General features: G+C 37.4%; 1 protein-coding gene across 3 annotated transcripts in view; it reads left to right on the top strand.

The window, feature by feature from the left end:
• The first annotated feature begins 20 nt into the window (after positions 1 to 20).
• The window catches only part of LOC113067692 (ankyrin repeat and BTB/POZ domain-containing protein BTBD11-A), a 114268-nt gene continuing 95524 nt past the window's right edge, over positions 21 to 18764 (top strand). For 2 of the 3 annotated variants that reach the window (XM_026240104.1, XM_026240097.1), the window contains exon 1: positions 1485 to 2624. In XM_026240104.1, coding sequence (XP_026095889.1) covers positions 1757 to 2624 — 868 coding nt within the window. In that variant the 5' untranslated portion in view covers positions 1485 to 1756. Of the gene's footprint in view, positions 134 to 1484; positions 2625 to 18764 lie in introns of those variants that run through there. The other variant, XM_026240114.1, reaches the window with a different exon arrangement.

Genomic DNA, 18764 nt, shown 5'->3' with positions numbered 1-18764 from the left:
TTGTCTCCTTTGTGTTTCCAGGCAACAAGCAATCATAGAAGAACATGTGAAGGAGAAATTAAGAAGAACAACCTCTGTATCCCAGCCTGCCGCTGCTGCGGACTGATTTATTCACAAGAAGTGCAAATCTAAGGTACAGTAATTAATAAATGATGTAGAATTGATTAAATTTGAATGAAAGCATAATTGTGTTTATTATAGCAAATAATGAATGTCAGTTGAATCAGTTATTTTAATAGCATAAAACACTTTAGTACTAATATAGTTAGTTTTTTTCTGTTTAAAAAAATATTGTCTTTATTACTGATTCAATGAACAGGAAATTAGAGGTGGTTTTAATAAGAATATTAGACAGTGTTACATTGATTGCAGCCAATTTTTGATAAAGCACACATTTTTGATAATGACTTTTTTAATGAAGGTATTTTTTTTGTAATAAGCATCTTTATTCATAAAAAGGGAATTATGGTTATAAACAGCATGTTTGTCTGCTGTGAACAGAATATTTTTTATTTATTTAGTGATTTAATCGTTTTCTATATTAATTTATTTTATTAATTAATTAATTTTGTCCTGTCACAAATTTTGTATTTTTAGCCGTGTGAGAATAGAGGGTATAGCCTGATATTAGGACAAGTGCGCTGTTGAAATGCAGAGAGGGTAACCAGTCTAGTACAGAATAAAGGCTATTACTCAGTATCACCTAGAGAGGGCGCCAGATACACAACAATTCTCCATCAATGCGCCAAACGTCGTCTTCTGCCTATTAATAATGAGCTTGATAAGGAGACAAGACTGCAAGACTTCTCACGTCAAAACAATTAGAATCTTTTCACGCTAGAACACTTGCACATTTTAACACACAAAGCCTTTCGACGTTTTTAAATCTATTCTTGTACAGCGTGCTTGTTTCATTCCAGAACTTTTTTGACAATTCTTAAGTGATTGCCTGAGTTCAGTTTTAGATGGATAGAGACAGATGAAAGGTGCAGAAGCCGTGCAAGCGCTTGCTTTGATCTAAAATTTCAGAATCATCGCGTAAACATCCTCCGGCTATAGAGAATAATGTCGAGATGGTAAGAGAGAAGACTGTATCGAAGAGATTAAATGAGGTTATAATCTTGTTCCAAATCCAATCACATATAGAATAATTATTTACAATTGTATAATACTGTAACAGTATAGCTAAATAATTATATTTAATTATTCGTTTGGTACGGATGGTACTTTTCAATAAAATTTTCATTTTGCTCATATATGTGATTTTTAAGGATGTCGGTTTTAATATTTGAAAGACACTACTAGAATGAGACTATTTTCATGAGACTATGGTTTTGAAAGTGAAAAAAGGCAGCATGTTGATTTGTTCATAAGTTATTTTAATTTGCATAGTCTTCCTTGAGAGGGATTTATGTCAATAGCCCCACCTCCTATGAGTGCTTTATATCCATAGCTCCTCCCCCTGATGAGTGGTTTTGCTGTGAACGATGCGGTGGATGGTAAAGGCGTTCTGAGCTCTCGAATTACGCAGCCAAAGTTGGGAGCAGAGGCGCGCGTTGGAGATTTTTTTTTTTTTCTGGTGATTTACCAAAACACTAAACGAACTGTCACTGCGCGCGCTTGTAGATTGTGTTTGCGCCTGAAATTTGTTGGCAATACATTCCTCTACTGCTTCGAGGACAGGGCGCGCCACAGGTACGCGATTTGGGCTTTCTTTAAAATATCAGGCATAAGCATAACATTATGAGGTGCAGCCATGGCAGGCAAGGGTAAGACAGCTGCGAGGACGCTGGAGGATTTAACCCTCGATTCCGGTTATGGTGGAGCGGCGGATTCCTTCAGGTCGTCCAGCGTGTCGCTCTGTTGCTCGGACACGCATCTGTCGTATGCGCATGGGGGCAACTGTTGGCATTTGACTGAATCCATGCACAGCAGACACAATAGTTTGGACACGGTCAATACAGTCCTGGCGGAAGACACGGATATCCTGGAGTGCTCGGGCCAGTGCGCCAAACTGCCCGAGCTGGAGGAGGACGTGCCGTGGAGTCTTGGAGAGGTGGAAGGCGCGCTGCGCAAAGACGAGGAGCTGTGCGTGGGGAACGCGTCGCGGGAGATCCTGGCCAAGCTTTCCGCGCTGGTCAGCCGCGCGCTGGTCAGGATCGCCCGGGAGGCGCAGCGCCTCAGTCTGCGTTACGCCAGATGCACCAAGCACGAGATCCAGAGCGCCATCAAGATGGTCCTCTCGTGGACCATCTCCGTGAACTGCATCACCGCGGCGCTCAGCGCACTGTCGCTATACAACATGAACACGGGCGATAAATTCAGCCGGGGCAAGTCTGCCCGATGTGGACTCGTCTTCTCCGTCGGGAAGTTCTTCAGGTGGATGGTGGATAGCCGGGTGGCCCTGCGCATCCACGAACACGCGGCGATTTACCTGAGCGCCTGTATGGAGAGCCTGTTCCGAGAGGCGTTCAGCCGGGTGCAGAGGAGCGCGCTGGTGGAGAAGGAGAACGGAGTGCCAAAGTTTTCAGTGGAGTCCCTGGAACAGGCCATAAATAACGACTCGGAGCTGTGGGGTCTTTTGCAGCCGTATCAGCATCTCATTTGTGGCAAGAACGCAAGCGGTAAATGTTTTACACTTTTTTCAAGGTTACACTTTATTGTAAGGTGAAATGCACCTGAACTCAGTCAAAAACCTATTTTGAGGTCAGTCAGCAGTTGTTCTACCCATCTACCTACTTACCTCCTACTTACCTTCTTTTTTTGATAGCACAATTGAAAGTGTGTTTCATAATAGCTGCCAACATGCATCCTTAAAATACTAACATCTAGAACATCCACTGAACCTTTACATTGCACAAAAGGGTCTTTTAGTTCAATTCTAAGAAACAGTGGTTCTTAAGAACTGTTTGGCGAATGGATCTTTGTGCAGCCCAGAGCTGTTCTTCTGTGGCATGACAGTGAATCTTTATTTAATCAGATCCATGCTCCTCCTTGGTTGGTAACATTGTTGTGTATGATCCCAGCTTCATAAATGATGTCAGCTTCTCTGCAGCACTGTTGACTTATTTATTTCTCTGGGAGATAAATAACTTCTGTGGGAGGACATGAGTGAGTCCCAGCAGGATGTTTGTTTTCAGACATCTTATTCATTTAGACACTATAACAGGTGCAAACACAACGGGAAGGGCGTCACACTGTGTCCTGCACGCAGTACCCTTTCCCTTCACCTGTTGAAACTCGATTTTGGTTTCTATCATGAGGGACTTATTTTTATGACATAATCAAGGAGACTAATAAGTATCATTTAAGGTTGCTATCAATTTCTGAATGTGTGTAACAACCACCACACAGTGAGCAATCAGTTTGGGCTAGGTCTGTTTTATGGTTGAGTCAGTTTCCGGCAAACCATAAAGATTCCTGCAATAAAATTGCACTCTTTGCTATTCATGACACAGCTCTAGGAGGTGACACACTTTGCATTATCACAGGCATTCCTGTGCTTTCTCTGCAAATCTGATGTGATGGACAGTTGGAGAGTTTACCAACATCATATTAGACTGATCGTGTGACACTGAAAACTGATGCCTGAAATTCAGCTTTGCTGTCACAGTGATGCATTACTTTTTAAAATACATTAAACTAGAAAACCGCTTTTTTTATCAAATAAATGCACCCTTGGTGAGTATAAAATATTATTTTTAATTTGTAAAAATCTTACCAAAACCAGACTTTTTAACTGAAGTGCATTTTAATTTATTTTATTAAAAATTCTTTTTTTTTTTTTTTCTAATTGTTTTCTTTATGGTGCTTTTACATTTACATAGATGCATTAAAGCTCCGGTTTCCATTTATTGTAATTGAAGAATGTACTGGATGCTCTTGTGTAATCTTTTTTGGAGTAATTTGTTCCTTTAATCGTTTTGGCTTTGTCCCTGATGAAAGGCCACTATTATATTGCAAAAAATATAATGAAACATAATGTGATCCAAAAAGTGCTTTGTTTCACGTCTCGTCTCGTTTCTATTTTTCCTTTTTTTTTTGTATCTGCCGCCTTTCCAATGCCAAGATTATGGCAGATTTTCTGCAAGGCCTCTTGTGTTTTTTACAGTGTCAAAATGGCCATAGAAGGTTCAATTTTGGAGGAAATTGGTGTTGCTTTCAGCAGCTTTCAGAATACAGCAGTAATTGCAGCACTAGTTTGTGATCAGCTCCTATGTCTCAACCTTATACTAGACTAGAAGCAGCCCTTTTTTTATATAAGCACATCCAAGCTTGTTATGCGTTGCTGATTAGTTGATTAATTGATATATGTGGGTTTCTCCTCAATGATTATCTCATTTTCTCCCTTTACTCTCGTTCTTTTCATGCCTGGCTCCCTACTCTTACAAGAAAGCCTGTCAAACAGTGTATAGTTGTTTGAATAGTGGTTATGGTCAATTTTCCGTGGCCCACCCAGCAGGGTTGATTATCGACACGCACAACTGACAGACCATTTGCAGGAATAATGCACTCTCTTGCTTCAAGAAAGGAGGAGAACAAAGAGACAAAGTTAAAGCGAAAGATTTGGAGGGACATATTGAAAAGATGACAGTGTCGGAATTGGATGGAGAGAGGTGATAAAGGTGAATAAAATGATACTGAAAAAGAGAAATGACTTGAGGTGAGACAGTGGAATGAGAAAGTTGGAAGAAAATTAGCGTGAAGACACCAATATTAGGATAAAAGAGCTAGAAGGACTGTTGATAGGCTTTTGTGTCTTATGTAGGAGGTGGAAATCGGAAAGGGCCGTGAAAAGAGCAGACTGTGAGTCCCAGATAAGCCAAGAAAATGTAATTTTAGTTCTTGATATGAAGGGGTTTTGTAGCCTCCTGCAAAATATTGCGTCTCTTTAATTTCGTTCGGTGCACAAGCTGTCCCTTCACATCTATTATTGATGTATTGCTAATGTCGCTCCTCGATTTTGGTGTAATTTGTTTTTCATGAGTTGCTGACAGCAGTCGTTTCACTTGTTACTTGTCAAGCACATATAGGCTACACGTCAGTCAGAAAATTAGAGTGTCCCCTAGGACAGCTGAAAAGTGAGAGGTAGTTTCACCAACTAAATGTGCTTGTGAAATGTTGCTTTGGGTGTTTTGAACTCGATACCAATGCAACAGATGGTCTGCTGGCTCCAGTGAAGCTTGTGAAGTCTTTGATGTATCATGTTGGATGTATGGCAGATTTAGGACAGTAGAGCAAAACAATAATAGTCAACCATGTTGATTTAAAATGCAGCGAAGAACAGCCGGAGGCCTAACTTACTTTACTGAAGTGTTGCCTCTTCCATGTGTTATTTCCAAACTCTATCAACAGCATTTCTTTTATATTTATATATATATATATATGTGTGTGTGTGTGTGTGTGTGTGTGTGTGTGTGTGTGTGTGTGTGTGTGTGTGTCGATGAGATTTTTGAAAGAAGTGTCTTATGCCCGTCGAAGCTACATTTGTTATCATAAATACAGTAAATGTAGTAATATTTTGAAATCATTTTACAATTGAAAATTCAATATATTTTAAAAATGTTATTTATTTCTTTGATGTCAAAGCTGAATTTTCAGCAGTTCTTCTGTATCACATGATCCTTCAGAAATTCCATGATATACTCCATTTCCAAATTGTAAAATACCAAATTAGATTAACAAAACATTTCTGATTTATTCTTTCCCAAATTCTTTTTTTTTTTTTTCTTTCGATTCTGTTTTAATTTTTTGATTAAATTTTAATAATCAAAAAACAATTGATTATACAAGAAAGTCATATGGGTTTGAAACAACATGAGGTTCAGTAAATTCAAACATTTTGTTTTTGTGTGTGTGTGTGTGTGTTATCCTTTAGTCAAATCAGAGCAGAATCTTGGCCATCATTATCATGAAACGCCAAAGCTTGTGTTAATCACAATTTGTCCTGTGTCTGTATCTCACATCATTCCTCCCACACTCTTCTGATTGAGCTTGACCTTGCCTCAATGTTAAAAATCTGCTTGTATCTCCAATTCTGACAGTCCCTGATTTGCAGATATAAGGCCCTGCCATGTAGCTCTGTTAGTTACACATTGGTTTGAGTTTTAATCAGCTGCAGATTACTCTTTGTAGGATTTCAGTTAGTGAATGCTGGCGTGCGCTACATGATGTATTGATGGGGTCTGCTTAGTCAGTGTGCACGGTGTACTGCCCCCTGACCTCTCTGAAGGATTAGACTGTAGGAATGCTGCTCCAGCAGGTGGCTGATGAGTATATTCTGAGCCCACGCTGAGCTCAGGCCAACGGTGAAACACACTGTCAGCCATGATTCTCTTCAGCACGGACAGCTCGCAGCCAGATTTCTCCCACTCCTGATACCCCTTGATTTATGATGCAACGTTTCTGGTCCATAAACTGATCATTGTTTTCATGTTATGTCTGGTTATAGCCAATATGTGGCCGATATAAAAATTAGCTTTTTTTAATTGTATAAATACATTTAAAATAAAATAATAAAAATAAAATTAATTGGTTTAAACACTCAAAAAAAAAAAAAAAACTCAGTATTTTAAAGTACAGAATGGATATTAATTTTGAGATTTGATAAAGATTACATTTAACATTGTTAATAAATTTATAGTGTTTTTGTAGACTAATTTTAAGTGAGCATTAGATGACAACAAAGGTAATCTCAAAGGTAATACTAGTCCCTAGTTATTTTAGGTTAATTCAGTTTTAGGCATCATCCAGCTGGATGTCTGAGTTGTTTATTTGTTGTTTAATATAATAGACAGTATTAGGGCTGCTCGATAAATTGCATGCGATATTTACTTTCACATGGAGCAGAATTAACTACACAGAGCCGTTGTTCACAGACAAGCTGCGCAAAACCACAACCATATTTTGCACATGTTTTGCGCAGATGGAGATTTACTGCTGATTACAGAACGATATATCGTGCAGCCCTAGACAGTATTATCCCACAGACAGAATAACCAGCCAATCATAGTGACATGGAGGCACTGCACTATTACTTGAGCTGATTTACATAGTTTTGAATCTAATATTTTGCACTATTGCGGTCATTTTATTTTTTATTCTTAGAACGCTTTTACATAAGGCACAGCATAAGGCTCAGTTGTAGAGCATTGCGTTAGCAGTGCAAAAGGTTGTAGGTTCAATTCCCAGGGAACACACTTAATGATAAAAAAGAACGAACAAAAGAATGTGTAGCCTGAATGCATTTGTAAGTTTCTTTGGATAAAATGTAATGTAAATGTTATTGCTGTGGAGGAATGTAATGCAATAAATGAAATGCAGTGGGCAGTGAAGGTTTTTAGACAACATCATAAACATACCTAATTTCTAAGATCAACCTGACACTGCTTCATCCAGTATGAACATCATCTTTAATGGAGATCTTTAGATATTCCCAAAAGACACTGCAGATCACGTTTGCATGCCACACTTCTTGTTTTCTGCAGTCACGTTTCAGTCTCTTTACGCCAGTGGAGCATGTAGCTGGTTGTAGATTCCCCATATTGACATGTAAGATTATTTAGCTAAATCCAATCTATTTGAGTTCTGCCACTGAAAGCTGCAGGAACACTGATTTCAAAAGGACGCTTTCACGGTAGACTGAGTTCTCGCGTCCTTGACTGCCTTTTGACATTAAAGTCGCGTAATCCTTTCAGATGTTTTGATGCAGTCTAAATCATAATTGCATAATTACAAGGCTGTTCACAAGTTGCATGTGTTCTTTCCCTGAGCAACGAAAGCCTTGAGCTGTCGCAGTGTTTGTTTGTCCCTTTTTTATTTTCTTTCTGTACACATGAGGAGTGTTTGTAGTGTGGACGACTTTGAGTTGAGAATGATGTCCTGATGATTCTCTGCAGTGTTGACCTGTGTTTGAGATGGGAAGTGGAAGTTAAATGTGTTTATGTTGTTAAATTCTGCTCAGTTTGGTTTAAAGACGCACTGAATTCAATTTACTTTCTGATGTGGATACATTTCCTGTTGAATCATGTATTGGTATGCATTGGCAAATATTTTTATGGGTTATATATGGTTATATTTAAATAGCATTTATATTTACCTTTTGAGGATCGGGGTCCCTCAAAAGGGGATATTAATAATTAGGAGGTCCAGTTTAAATGTATATATGTAGTTTATATGAGCGTGTGTGTCCTCAAAGCTAATAGACATTGGCTTTACAGCACAGAAATCTTATTTCAATTTCATTGAGTCTTTTATGACAGCAGTCAACAATGGCCAGGATCCAATAAGTAGATATTACGTGGCATAGTAAAAAACGAGACGCTGTTGTTGCATTTGCCATTTACAAAATAGTTTATTTCCATTGAAACCATGATTTAATGTTTCATATAATCTTTAAAACATGCCCAGAAGTTCTGCAAGCCCCATGCGTCATTTATTTTACATTCCTCCAAGCTTTGCATTATTCAGATGACTGTTACAGTTTTGCCTTCATTTTCAGTCTCTGATTCGGTGAAGTGAATTCCATTAAAACAGACTTTGACAGAGGTGCCATTAGTAAGACGTCGCTCTGTGGGAAGCAAATGAATGACTTTGTTGTCATAAGCTGCATATTAAAGCATCGGGCATCTCTGTGGCCTCCTCTTTCCAGGCTATTTCAGGCTCTGCACTGGATGAACCCCAAAGGCTGTTTGTGAGTGTACATAGGCACATGGTGAGACATGGATATATGTCTATGGTTTTCGATTATTTATGTTCGTCAGATTCCATCTCATCCATCTGTGCTAATGAGTGTTTCCCACACTCCTCTGAGGAATCTTCCCATGTGTATTTTGTATGACACATATGCTATTGGAATTCAGCAAACATGTCCCTACTTCACTTGTGATGCAATGTGCAGGCATTTTATGTGTCCTTAAAGGAATAGTTCACCCAAAAATGAAAATAATGTCCTTCATGTCATTCCAAAGCTGTGTGGCTTTCGTTCTTTTGTGGAGCCAACACAAACAGCATTGACTTCCATTGCATGGGCCAAAATCTTCTTTTGTGTTCCACAGAAGAAAGGAAGTCTTACAGGTTTGAAACGACATCAGGTTGAGTAATTTGTATTTTTTTTGGTGAACTAACCCTATGTGTACTACAGGGTGTAATTTGTTGCTGTTAACTGTATATATTCTTTGTGAATGTGAAATGAGCCAGACAAAGCAAAAGATAGAATTGTGTAATGCAAGTTTTTTAATTTGTTTGGCTTGATTCTTGTGTTCAGATGTGTTGGATTAAGGCATTCAGGTCACCATAATGAATTCTGGGGTGTGTTCGGAAGAGCAGTGATTTTGTTTTCCCCCTTGAACAGGGTTTGAAAGCAGGATGCTGTTGATTAGTGCAGAGCTTTTCTATGACAGATTTTTTTATTTTTTTGAAGGAAAGACAAAAAAAGAACATTGTTATTGGGCTACTGTTTTGTTTTAGCATTTAAAAAAACAGAAATCTCAAGTAATTTTAAATATTCAGTTGCATTCGCAGTACAGGGTTTTATAGTAATTGCTTTCGGAATATTTCTTGTAAACAGCTGATGAATCATTCCCGTAATTTCCTCTGACGGTGACTGTGAATCACAGCGTTACAGCCTGGAGCTGTTTGACATGATGACCATCTGGAATGACAAGGAAAAATGATTTCAAAAGTGCACTGGATTGTTCAGTTGCGTTGGTTGCATTGCACTGACATGCTTTCAGGAGCAGCGTATTTAAATATTAGAATTAGGCCTGTCAGCCATTTAAAATGGAATTGCATGATATTGTGATTAATTAATACTTAATCACGTATTAATTTGTGTCGAAAAATTGCCTAGATTAGATTATTCAAAGACAATATGTCATTGGGGCAGATTAAAACACTGAATATACAAAACATTTAATTAGAATATGTAATTTTATTTCTGCCTACAGTCCTCATTTCGCTGAATGCAGTCTGTCCATATTCACATCCGGAGATCTTTTGTAGTCTTTATTGAGAATGCATGTGTAGTGGTGGATATTGTGATTCAGATGTCTTGCTCTGGTGGCATCAGTGTCTGCCCTTTTGTCATGCTCACAAAGTTGTAATTAACAGTTTTCAAAAGGCCTCCTGTTCTTTTTCTCAAGAGTCCTACTAATTACTGTTTTGCTGGCAGTCCCTGGAGAGAAGGGGAGAGTCCACAGAAACTGGCAAAATAATGTAGCGTCTCTCATTCGACAGAAGCCAGAAGGAAACAAACAATTAGGCTGACTTGGTAAGATGAAGGTGGGTGGCAGAGGGGTTTTTGGGTGCACTGACAGCAAAACAACTGCATGTTAATCTGCTTTAGGGATGACGGATCACGTGCTTGAGAGGGAAGAAAGGGCATTGGGCTTGTGATTTGGAAATGAACTGAGCTGGACTCATAATTTGGGTTGTAAAACCACAACATGTCAGAACAGGTGCACCACCCATTAAGCCACAACAAGAGATTTACACCTGTACTGACTGATGTGGTCGTGTCATTCATTACATGCATTTTAATTTTAATTGCAAATATGTTGTTTTTATAGTAAATTAACTGAATATGTGCATGCATTTGGCAATACATAATAGATTGGAAATAAATGCGCCTTCTGTGCATATTATATAATGAATGCACAAAGTACTTAAAATAAATACATATCTATTCATTTATTTATTGTATTTATTTGTTTGTTTGTTTCTGCTTCTGTGCATTTATCTGGTTGTGCCCGCTCAGGCTTTAGGGAGCCAACACCCTCATGCCTTGGGGGTTGACAGGTCTGGACTTGTGGGTAACTGATGTGGTGTGGTGGGAATGGAAACCGGAATAAACCACTGCAGGTCATCTCTAGTTTTCTCCTCTCTCTTCTCATCACATCCAGGAATCAGCTGGCACACACATGCATATGCTATCACATGCAGACACATACACACACACTGCAGATTTATCGGTAATAGTCACACACCCACATGCAGGCTGCTTGCACAGTTACTGCTGCTCACCACACCCTGTGCCTGCCATAGCAGCAGAAACCAGTCTTACGGCTCTGCTCTTCCTACAAATATATCCCCGCTTTTACTCTCCATGGAAAAACATCTTTCTTTATCTGTTTCCCCCCCTCACCCACAGCAGAAACTCCCCATGTTTACCATCAATCTATCTTCGTTTCCCCTCAGGCTGCCTGGTACGATGGCACATAGAAAGAAAGTTTATTTTTTTCCTTCTGCCACAGAAACATAAATGCAAGCTCAGCAGGAGCTTGTAGTCTGTGACTTTTCACAGTCTGGCATTGATGGGCTGGGGATTTAAGAGTCTTAACCTCTGGTGTCATCACCTACAGTAATACCAACTCCCACAATGCAATTTACCATCCAGCCGCTTGCTTCATAGTGAGAGGCTCTTGTAAGAATTGCCCTGAGACGACTTGGAAGAGAGATTCATATTTTGGGAGTCTTTCATTTCACTTTTATGATGCTTTAACAGCTCACCTTGCACACACAGTGTTATTACTTTATTCTTTCCAAAAGCTGAGATATCTAGAAGACTGGGGCTTGTTGTCACAATTTATAGTTTAGTAAATATTTCTTAGGCTAAATATACAGACCTAAAAAATAAAAAAAAATCATTTTGGGGCATTTTGCCACAGAAAAACATAATGTTATTTGTCAGAATGGAATCCTGACGTTTAAATAGTCATGATAGGCTTTTCAGCAAAATGTAAACCATACCATTATAAAACATTGTTTGGGCATAAAAAAAAATAGTGTAAATTTGTAAGAATTTAGTTAGATTTTTTTTCTTGCAATTTAGAATTCAGAATTTTTTTTATAGATTTTTATGGATTTTTTTATATTGTTTAAAAGCTATATAAATAAATAACTACTAGAGAAAATACATTTGTTTAATTGGGCCAGGGTTATTGTTGTTAAATAAAACTACAACCATAAAAAAACATTACTTTGTTACTTAAAAAAAAAAAAAAAAAAAAACTAAAAAAGTTAAAATAAAATACAAAACAGCCTAATATTATTTTATTTAAGCTCATTTCTGTTATAACTGAAGCTGAATAAACAAATAATTACAATTTAAAATAAATAAGACGCTTTTGACACATTTAAAGAATGCAAAAGCTAATAAAAAGGACAAAACACAGAAAAATCGAATCTAATTTAAAATATCGACAAACGCTATTATTAATGTTACAAAATTAACACTGAATTGGACATAGTCCCAATAGCTCAGCCTCAAACTGATGTTTCTTAAAGCTGGATAATATAGCTCCTCGGTTAAACAGTGTGAAATATGAAAAAATGTGAATCAGCAAAGCTGAGCTCCATCAAAAACAGTACAAGAGTATTGTGTGAGGTCTGAGCAGCTCTGCATTCTCTCTTTCACACACTGTTTTCTCGCTCGCTTTATATCCATTTCCCTGCCTCCCTGGTCCTTTTCTACTCTCTTTTTCATACACCCACTCTCTCTGTTGCTAAGGGATCTTCACCTTGAATTATCCACTCTGGAAATCATTAGCCAAACCATCATTCTATCTCCAGCATCGACTTAAAAGCCGTAATTCACAAATATATCAACATATCAAACGTTCCAGCATTCACTGCCCATTTGTCAACGCATCTTTTTCGCTGCATATGCCACTGCAGTAAAAATTCACTGCTGAGTATTACAGGAAACAGAGTGATGTGGGTGCAGATGAGGAAAAAGAGCTCATTAAATGACTTTCAGTTCCACTCCCTCCATTGCTGTGGGAATCACAGTCCAGCTGTTCTGACACCTTCCGTTGTTTCCTCTCGTTTAGTCAGACGTCCAACTCTATTACCACTGCCTGACTGGACAGGAACCTGCAAGCTAATGGTGTTGCTTTAGGGACTGTGCAGTACTTCCTATTCTTTTACACTTTTGGAAGAGATATTGTACAAATTTCCAAAATTCCATTGTTCCCTTAAAGTTTTTATGTTAAGCATATATTATGACTATTCAATATATGCTTTGACTGCTTGGCCATGCTTGCTTGGCACCCATTGAAGCTATGACTATGATAATAAAAGACTTAATTACATTTTTAGATGTGAAGATGTGTAACCTTTTAAAATGCTTTGTCAAGAAACTTGTGGAAGTGCATCTCTTAAGTTAAAAACAATTGAGTGTGCAAGAGAGGCGTTTAAATAAGCTTGCGTCTGTGTGTGGCAAAGCATTGTTTGCCCTCCTGCCAAATGTGTAGGACTCTGGTACATTTCACTGAGTCAACAGTATCACGTAAGATCTGTGTATTCCAGCAGTGGGTTTGTTTGTAAATGTGTGAGCGTGCATATTAAGTGATTCATTGATGGACTGTGAACAAAGAAAAGTCAGCTTTGTGTCACTCATAACTGTTGCATCCGTATGCTCAATTACAGAATAATACTTAAACACTTGACAAGCTGATTGATGCTATATTTCAGACATGTTTTCATTGCTTTTATCTTCAAAGGAAGGTCCCCAGGTGGTGAGAAAAAACAGCTGAGAAAAATGTACAATTCATAATATATAACTAGTAAAATGTAGTTATACTGTGCCAAGATTGGGTTTCAGCTTTGAATATGATTTAAGATATGTTATAATGACATTGTGAACTTGTATTTACATGGTTGAGTTTTATATTTCCCTTGTGACCTTCTTACTTTCTTTATAATTTTTAGTGCTGTTAATCATAAGGTCATGAGCTCTTCTGCGAGGATGCTTCTTTACAATGGTGGCTGATTTTCTCTTTCACACCATAAAGGTGAAGTGAGAGATTTTTATCAAAACACTAGTTTTATGTGCAGACACGACTAAACCATTCATAGGATTGCATCCAAATGCTGTGGCAACCCAAACCATGCGAAGGCAACCTTTCTTAGAAATGTTTTTTCTTAACATTTTTTGAGATTTCACTTTCTTAGAATTTATCTTAAGAAACGTGTTAACTTCTATCTTAAGGTTTGCATGACCTGGTCTCTGAATTGTAATAGAGATAGTGGCTTTTGACTTTTGTGTCCTAGCAACACCCTCGAAACTACTCGGAACACTCTAGCATCCACATAGCAACATAAGAACTACACAGATTTTTCACTTTTTCAAGCACAAATCAAAATGAGTCTTATAGCTTTTAGTCACAAATGTTAGCTTTGAGGCCATTTATATGCTAGTTTGCTATTAATATTGATGCAGTTTGCATATACACATGTAACGTTGTATCTCGGTTTCCCTTCTCTGTGGTGTAGCTGAATAACAGCAGTTTAGCACATATTTAAAGTTAACCAGTCTAAGTCTAGGCCTCTGTTTCTGGCCTGTATCAACGGTCCTGCTGATGTAGTGTGTACGTGGTGGGAAATCTTCCTCATTTGACAGCTCTTGCCCAGTTGGCAGCAGCAGGTGTTGCTCCGTGGGCTGTCTTTATGTGTCAGCTCAGAAATATGGTGCACACTCTGGGGTCGTTTTGCAGATCCCTAAACCAGCTTTCATTTTGGCATTTGAAATTGTGTTATACTTGCATTTTTTGGCATTGCATAACTGTGTAGTTCTCATCCCCCTTTCCCCACTCCTCATAACTGTGAAATTTCATGTCTAGGTGTAACAGAAGTTTTAACTCCTCATTTTCACCATTGATGGGGGTGTACAGTCCCTCTGCAACACTTGTTTAAAGCAGCAAATGTATCTGGGTTGCAATGCCCACAGTGATTGGAGAGCACAGCATATGTATTTTGAGAAAGTGGTGGAAATATTTCAGGAATGAGAGCACACCAGTGCTGTTTATCGATTTGGAACGTTAGCACTTGAGAAAGCGGTCGCATTTCGCTTCGTCAGAAGTCTGAAAACACTGAAGAAATATAGCATTATAACTGTATAAGCGAGACAACAGTTGGTTAATGTGTTTTTCAGCTTGCTCTGCAAATTGTATGAAAGCATTTTCTCTCAACATCAGTTACAGGAAAAACGCATTAGTTTGGTGTCTTAGTGCATCTGACTTTGTCCTGTCATTACAAAGAAAAGCAAAAATTAGTATAGTCCCCTAAGAAGCTATGCATTGTGATTATCTTGATTTCTCTCAACCAGGATCTCTTGATCTCAGCATAAAAGGTGTTGACTCAAAAGCATTGTGACCATTGATTGATTAACTGGTGTCTATTTATAAATGAGGGCTTTGTGGACAGTGATTTCCGATAGGAAGAAATTAAATATTTAATATTAATATTTTCATTATCCATCCTAATTGTGGCCAATTAAGTGGAATTAATCAATATGAATTCATAATTTATTGCTATTATGTTATCCCTCCTAAATATTTAGATCTCAAATATTATATTTAAATATATAAATATTATACATACAAAATGTAGGTCTTATATATTTATAGAGTGTAATTTCGATGCATCTCCTTGACTGAGTTTGTATCATTTGTTTTTTCTTAACAAACTTTTTAACTGAATTTAAATAATTTTTAAATTAACAATTAACCTTTTCAAATAAATGATGTAAGATATTATACATATTCTATAAAAATCAAATAAGTTTACTCTGGATAAGGTTTCAAGAAAACAACATTTGCTATGCTAGGTGATCTGAAAAGTTTTGATCATGACAAAACAAGACGAATAGAAATAATAATGCATGGCTTCTTGCATGGAAAATCCCATACATTTGTCAGTTTGTTGTACCATATGGAGGCCGCGTGCAGTAATAATGTCGAATACAACACCATCTGCAGATCTCAATTATGACAATTGTTAAAATATCATAGTTGTGCATCATGCGAACCATATTGATGGTATGAATAATATGAACTATTTATAGGGATGAAATCAGCTTTCTGCCACTGCAGAATTAATCTTGCTGTTGCATATATTATAATGCAAGAAATAATAATATTTTCCTTTAATTGCAGTGGACATATGTGTAACTCTCTTAAAATATATCATAATAAAGATTGTCTTTTAGTTTATTCCATGCATCAGAGAGTGCCACACTGCTTTGATTTTCCTTATAGCTGTTTGCTTAACATTATACTGTCAAACTAGACTGCAGTGACAACCCGCAGCTGACCGTAGTTTAAATAAATGTATTGTAAATGATGTACCTGTCCGTATGATGGATAGTGTTGTGAGTTTTTCCTTTCTGTTGTAAGCACACATGGCAAAGGCTCCCTTAGGCGGCCAGAGTTTGTTGATAGTGTAACAGGATCTCTCACTATCCACACAGTAGGTTCTCCCACTGCTGATAATGTACACACAGCACATGCTGTACATACACAGCTACACATCTTACTAAGGCGTTTTTAGTTACGGTGAAAGAAGAAAAACAGGAAGGACTGTGGGGATGCTCTGAAGGAGTTGTAGGTTATCGGGGTCCCAGGCTGAGCTGTGTAGCCTACTTAGTGTACAGCTGCAACTAGGCCAGGCTGTTCCTGAGAGCAGATGCGCCAAATGATTCAGCAAGCAGAGGCTCACGGGGTCCACTGGGACCAAAGTGTCCTCGAGCACATCAGGCACACTAACACACTTTCGTAGTTTTCGTGTTTTTTAATTTTTTTATTATTGGTGGTAACATTTTGTAGGTGTCATGAACTTGTTAAAGGGATAGTTCACCCCAAAAATTTAATTTTGTCATCTTTTACTCACCCTCATGTCATTCCAAACCTGTTTGAGTGTCTTTTTTATGTTGAACATTAACTAAGATGTTTAAAAAAAGCTTGTAATCAAAACGTTGATGGCCGCCGTTGACTTCCATAGTATTTCTCAGTCAGCGGGGACCAACAGATGTTTGGTTCTTCAAAATACTTCAACATAAGTTATTATGTTCAACATAAGAAAGAAACGCTTTAGCAAAAGAGTATTTTTGATTTTGTCATGATACATACAATCTAATGCATTAATGTTAAAGCACTGAACCTTATTTTAAAGCGCTTACTCTTTTGTTTTTGTTTACGTATACATTTTATATTTATCATATTATTAATTTATTAATAATTATAAATAAATAATTCTATATTTTATCATATATTATTTATCACATATTTCTTTATGAGCACATACCATGTATACGCAGTATTAAAGGGGTAGTTCACCCTGAAATGAAAATATTTTTAAGGTTGTTCATCAGAAGAAAGACACCACATGTTTCGAACATCTTGAGGGTTTTTTGGGTGAAATGTCCCTTTAAAATCGAATTAAGAGCATTTAATACAGGTTTAAACTGGGTTCAAACTGGGTTCAGTGATCTAGTCAGTCAAACCACATTCAGTGAAAAATTCTTGCATTTTCAGGCTACATATGGCAAAAATATTGCTCTAAATACAGAGTTCTTAGCTTTAGTGGCTTTTAAGGAAACACTAACATGCAATTCAGGTGTTTGTAAATTCAGAAACAAAAGTGTGTCACCTTTTGGTGCAACTTTGACTTTTGGGAATATGAAATAGCAGTTTAACATCCAGTCATCTGAGATGGATGTTAATACCAGATGTAAACATTTAAAAATGAAGAATAGAATAAGATCAACTGCAACACAGTCACGCATTTACAAATAACCAATGTCACAATAAGTGTCACATTTTGCTTTGGATATGATCTCTGTAGATTATAGACCGTGCAAAAATGAGAATCTCATACTGTTTCTGAAGTCCCACAGCTCTTTATTGCGGGACAAAGCACACAGACGCACACACCTAGATAGGTGGAGAGTGTTAGTGCCGAACCAGGCTAATCAGAGCAGGGAAATGAGGCGAGTCCCACACAGGGCTCCCGTGCCTAGAGGCCCACTCGCTTGACAGCTCTGATGGATGGAAGTGTCTTCTCATCTGAGAAAGAGAACGATATTGGGAGGAAGTTGAGGAAGTGTACTACAGGTATGTCCCTGCTGGGTTCCTAGCCTGGCTGATCTAGGGAAAGTTGGAGATTGAGAGAGCTTTAGGGAAAGAAGCAAAGGCATAATGAGTCTCTGCATCAGACGGCACACCCACACAACGTGGAACGCATATTGTACGGTAATGGTGAGAGCTGGCTGAAATCAACCGTTCAGATCTAATTGGATGGCTATTGCATAATATCCGGTAGTCATGGTGCACAAGATTTCATGAATATGATGGGATGCAAGGCACCAAGCTGGTATCATAAACTCTTTTGAGAAAGAACTAGTCTATTAGAACTATTTACAGTAGCAGATCTGCATGATGCATTGCAATGAATCTTTGAAATATGTTTTGTACAGTACTTTTTTTTTTTTTTTCAGTTTTGTCCATTAGGGATAGGAAAAATGTAACTATAAAAATGTTCTTTTTTATAACCATTCCATTCAGTTTTGGTTACATTTTTAAAAAACTGACCATTTTGTATGTGTATATTTAACTACATATTGTGACTACTGGTTCTTTTTGATTGGTTCATTGAAGAATCAGTTCATAAGTCATTGTTTTTCTCTTAAATTAAACAAAAACAAGAATAAAATGTCTGTTAATGGTTTATGTAAACTTCTTTTTTTTCCCTTTTTTTTTGCTGTATGCTGTACAACACATTTTGTTACTTACATTTTCTTTACTTGTTCTTAAAAAGGTCTTAAAAGGTCTGCAAAAACCCTATATTAAATAATATAATAATAATAATTATAAAATAATATATAATAATATATAATTATATATATATTATTATATATATATATTAGGGCCGGGACTTTAACGCGTTAATTGAGATTAATTAATTACACAAAAAATAACGCGTTAACT

Source organism: Carassius auratus, chromosome 4 (genome assembly GCF_003368295.1).
Source record: "Carassius auratus strain Wakin chromosome 4, ASM336829v1, whole genome shotgun sequence".
Classification (NCBI taxonomy): Eukaryota; Metazoa; Chordata; class Actinopteri; order Cypriniformes; family Cyprinidae; genus Carassius; species Carassius auratus.
The sequence above is the reverse complement of the archived record's forward strand: the minus strand, read 5'-3'. Positions and strand labels throughout refer to the sequence as shown.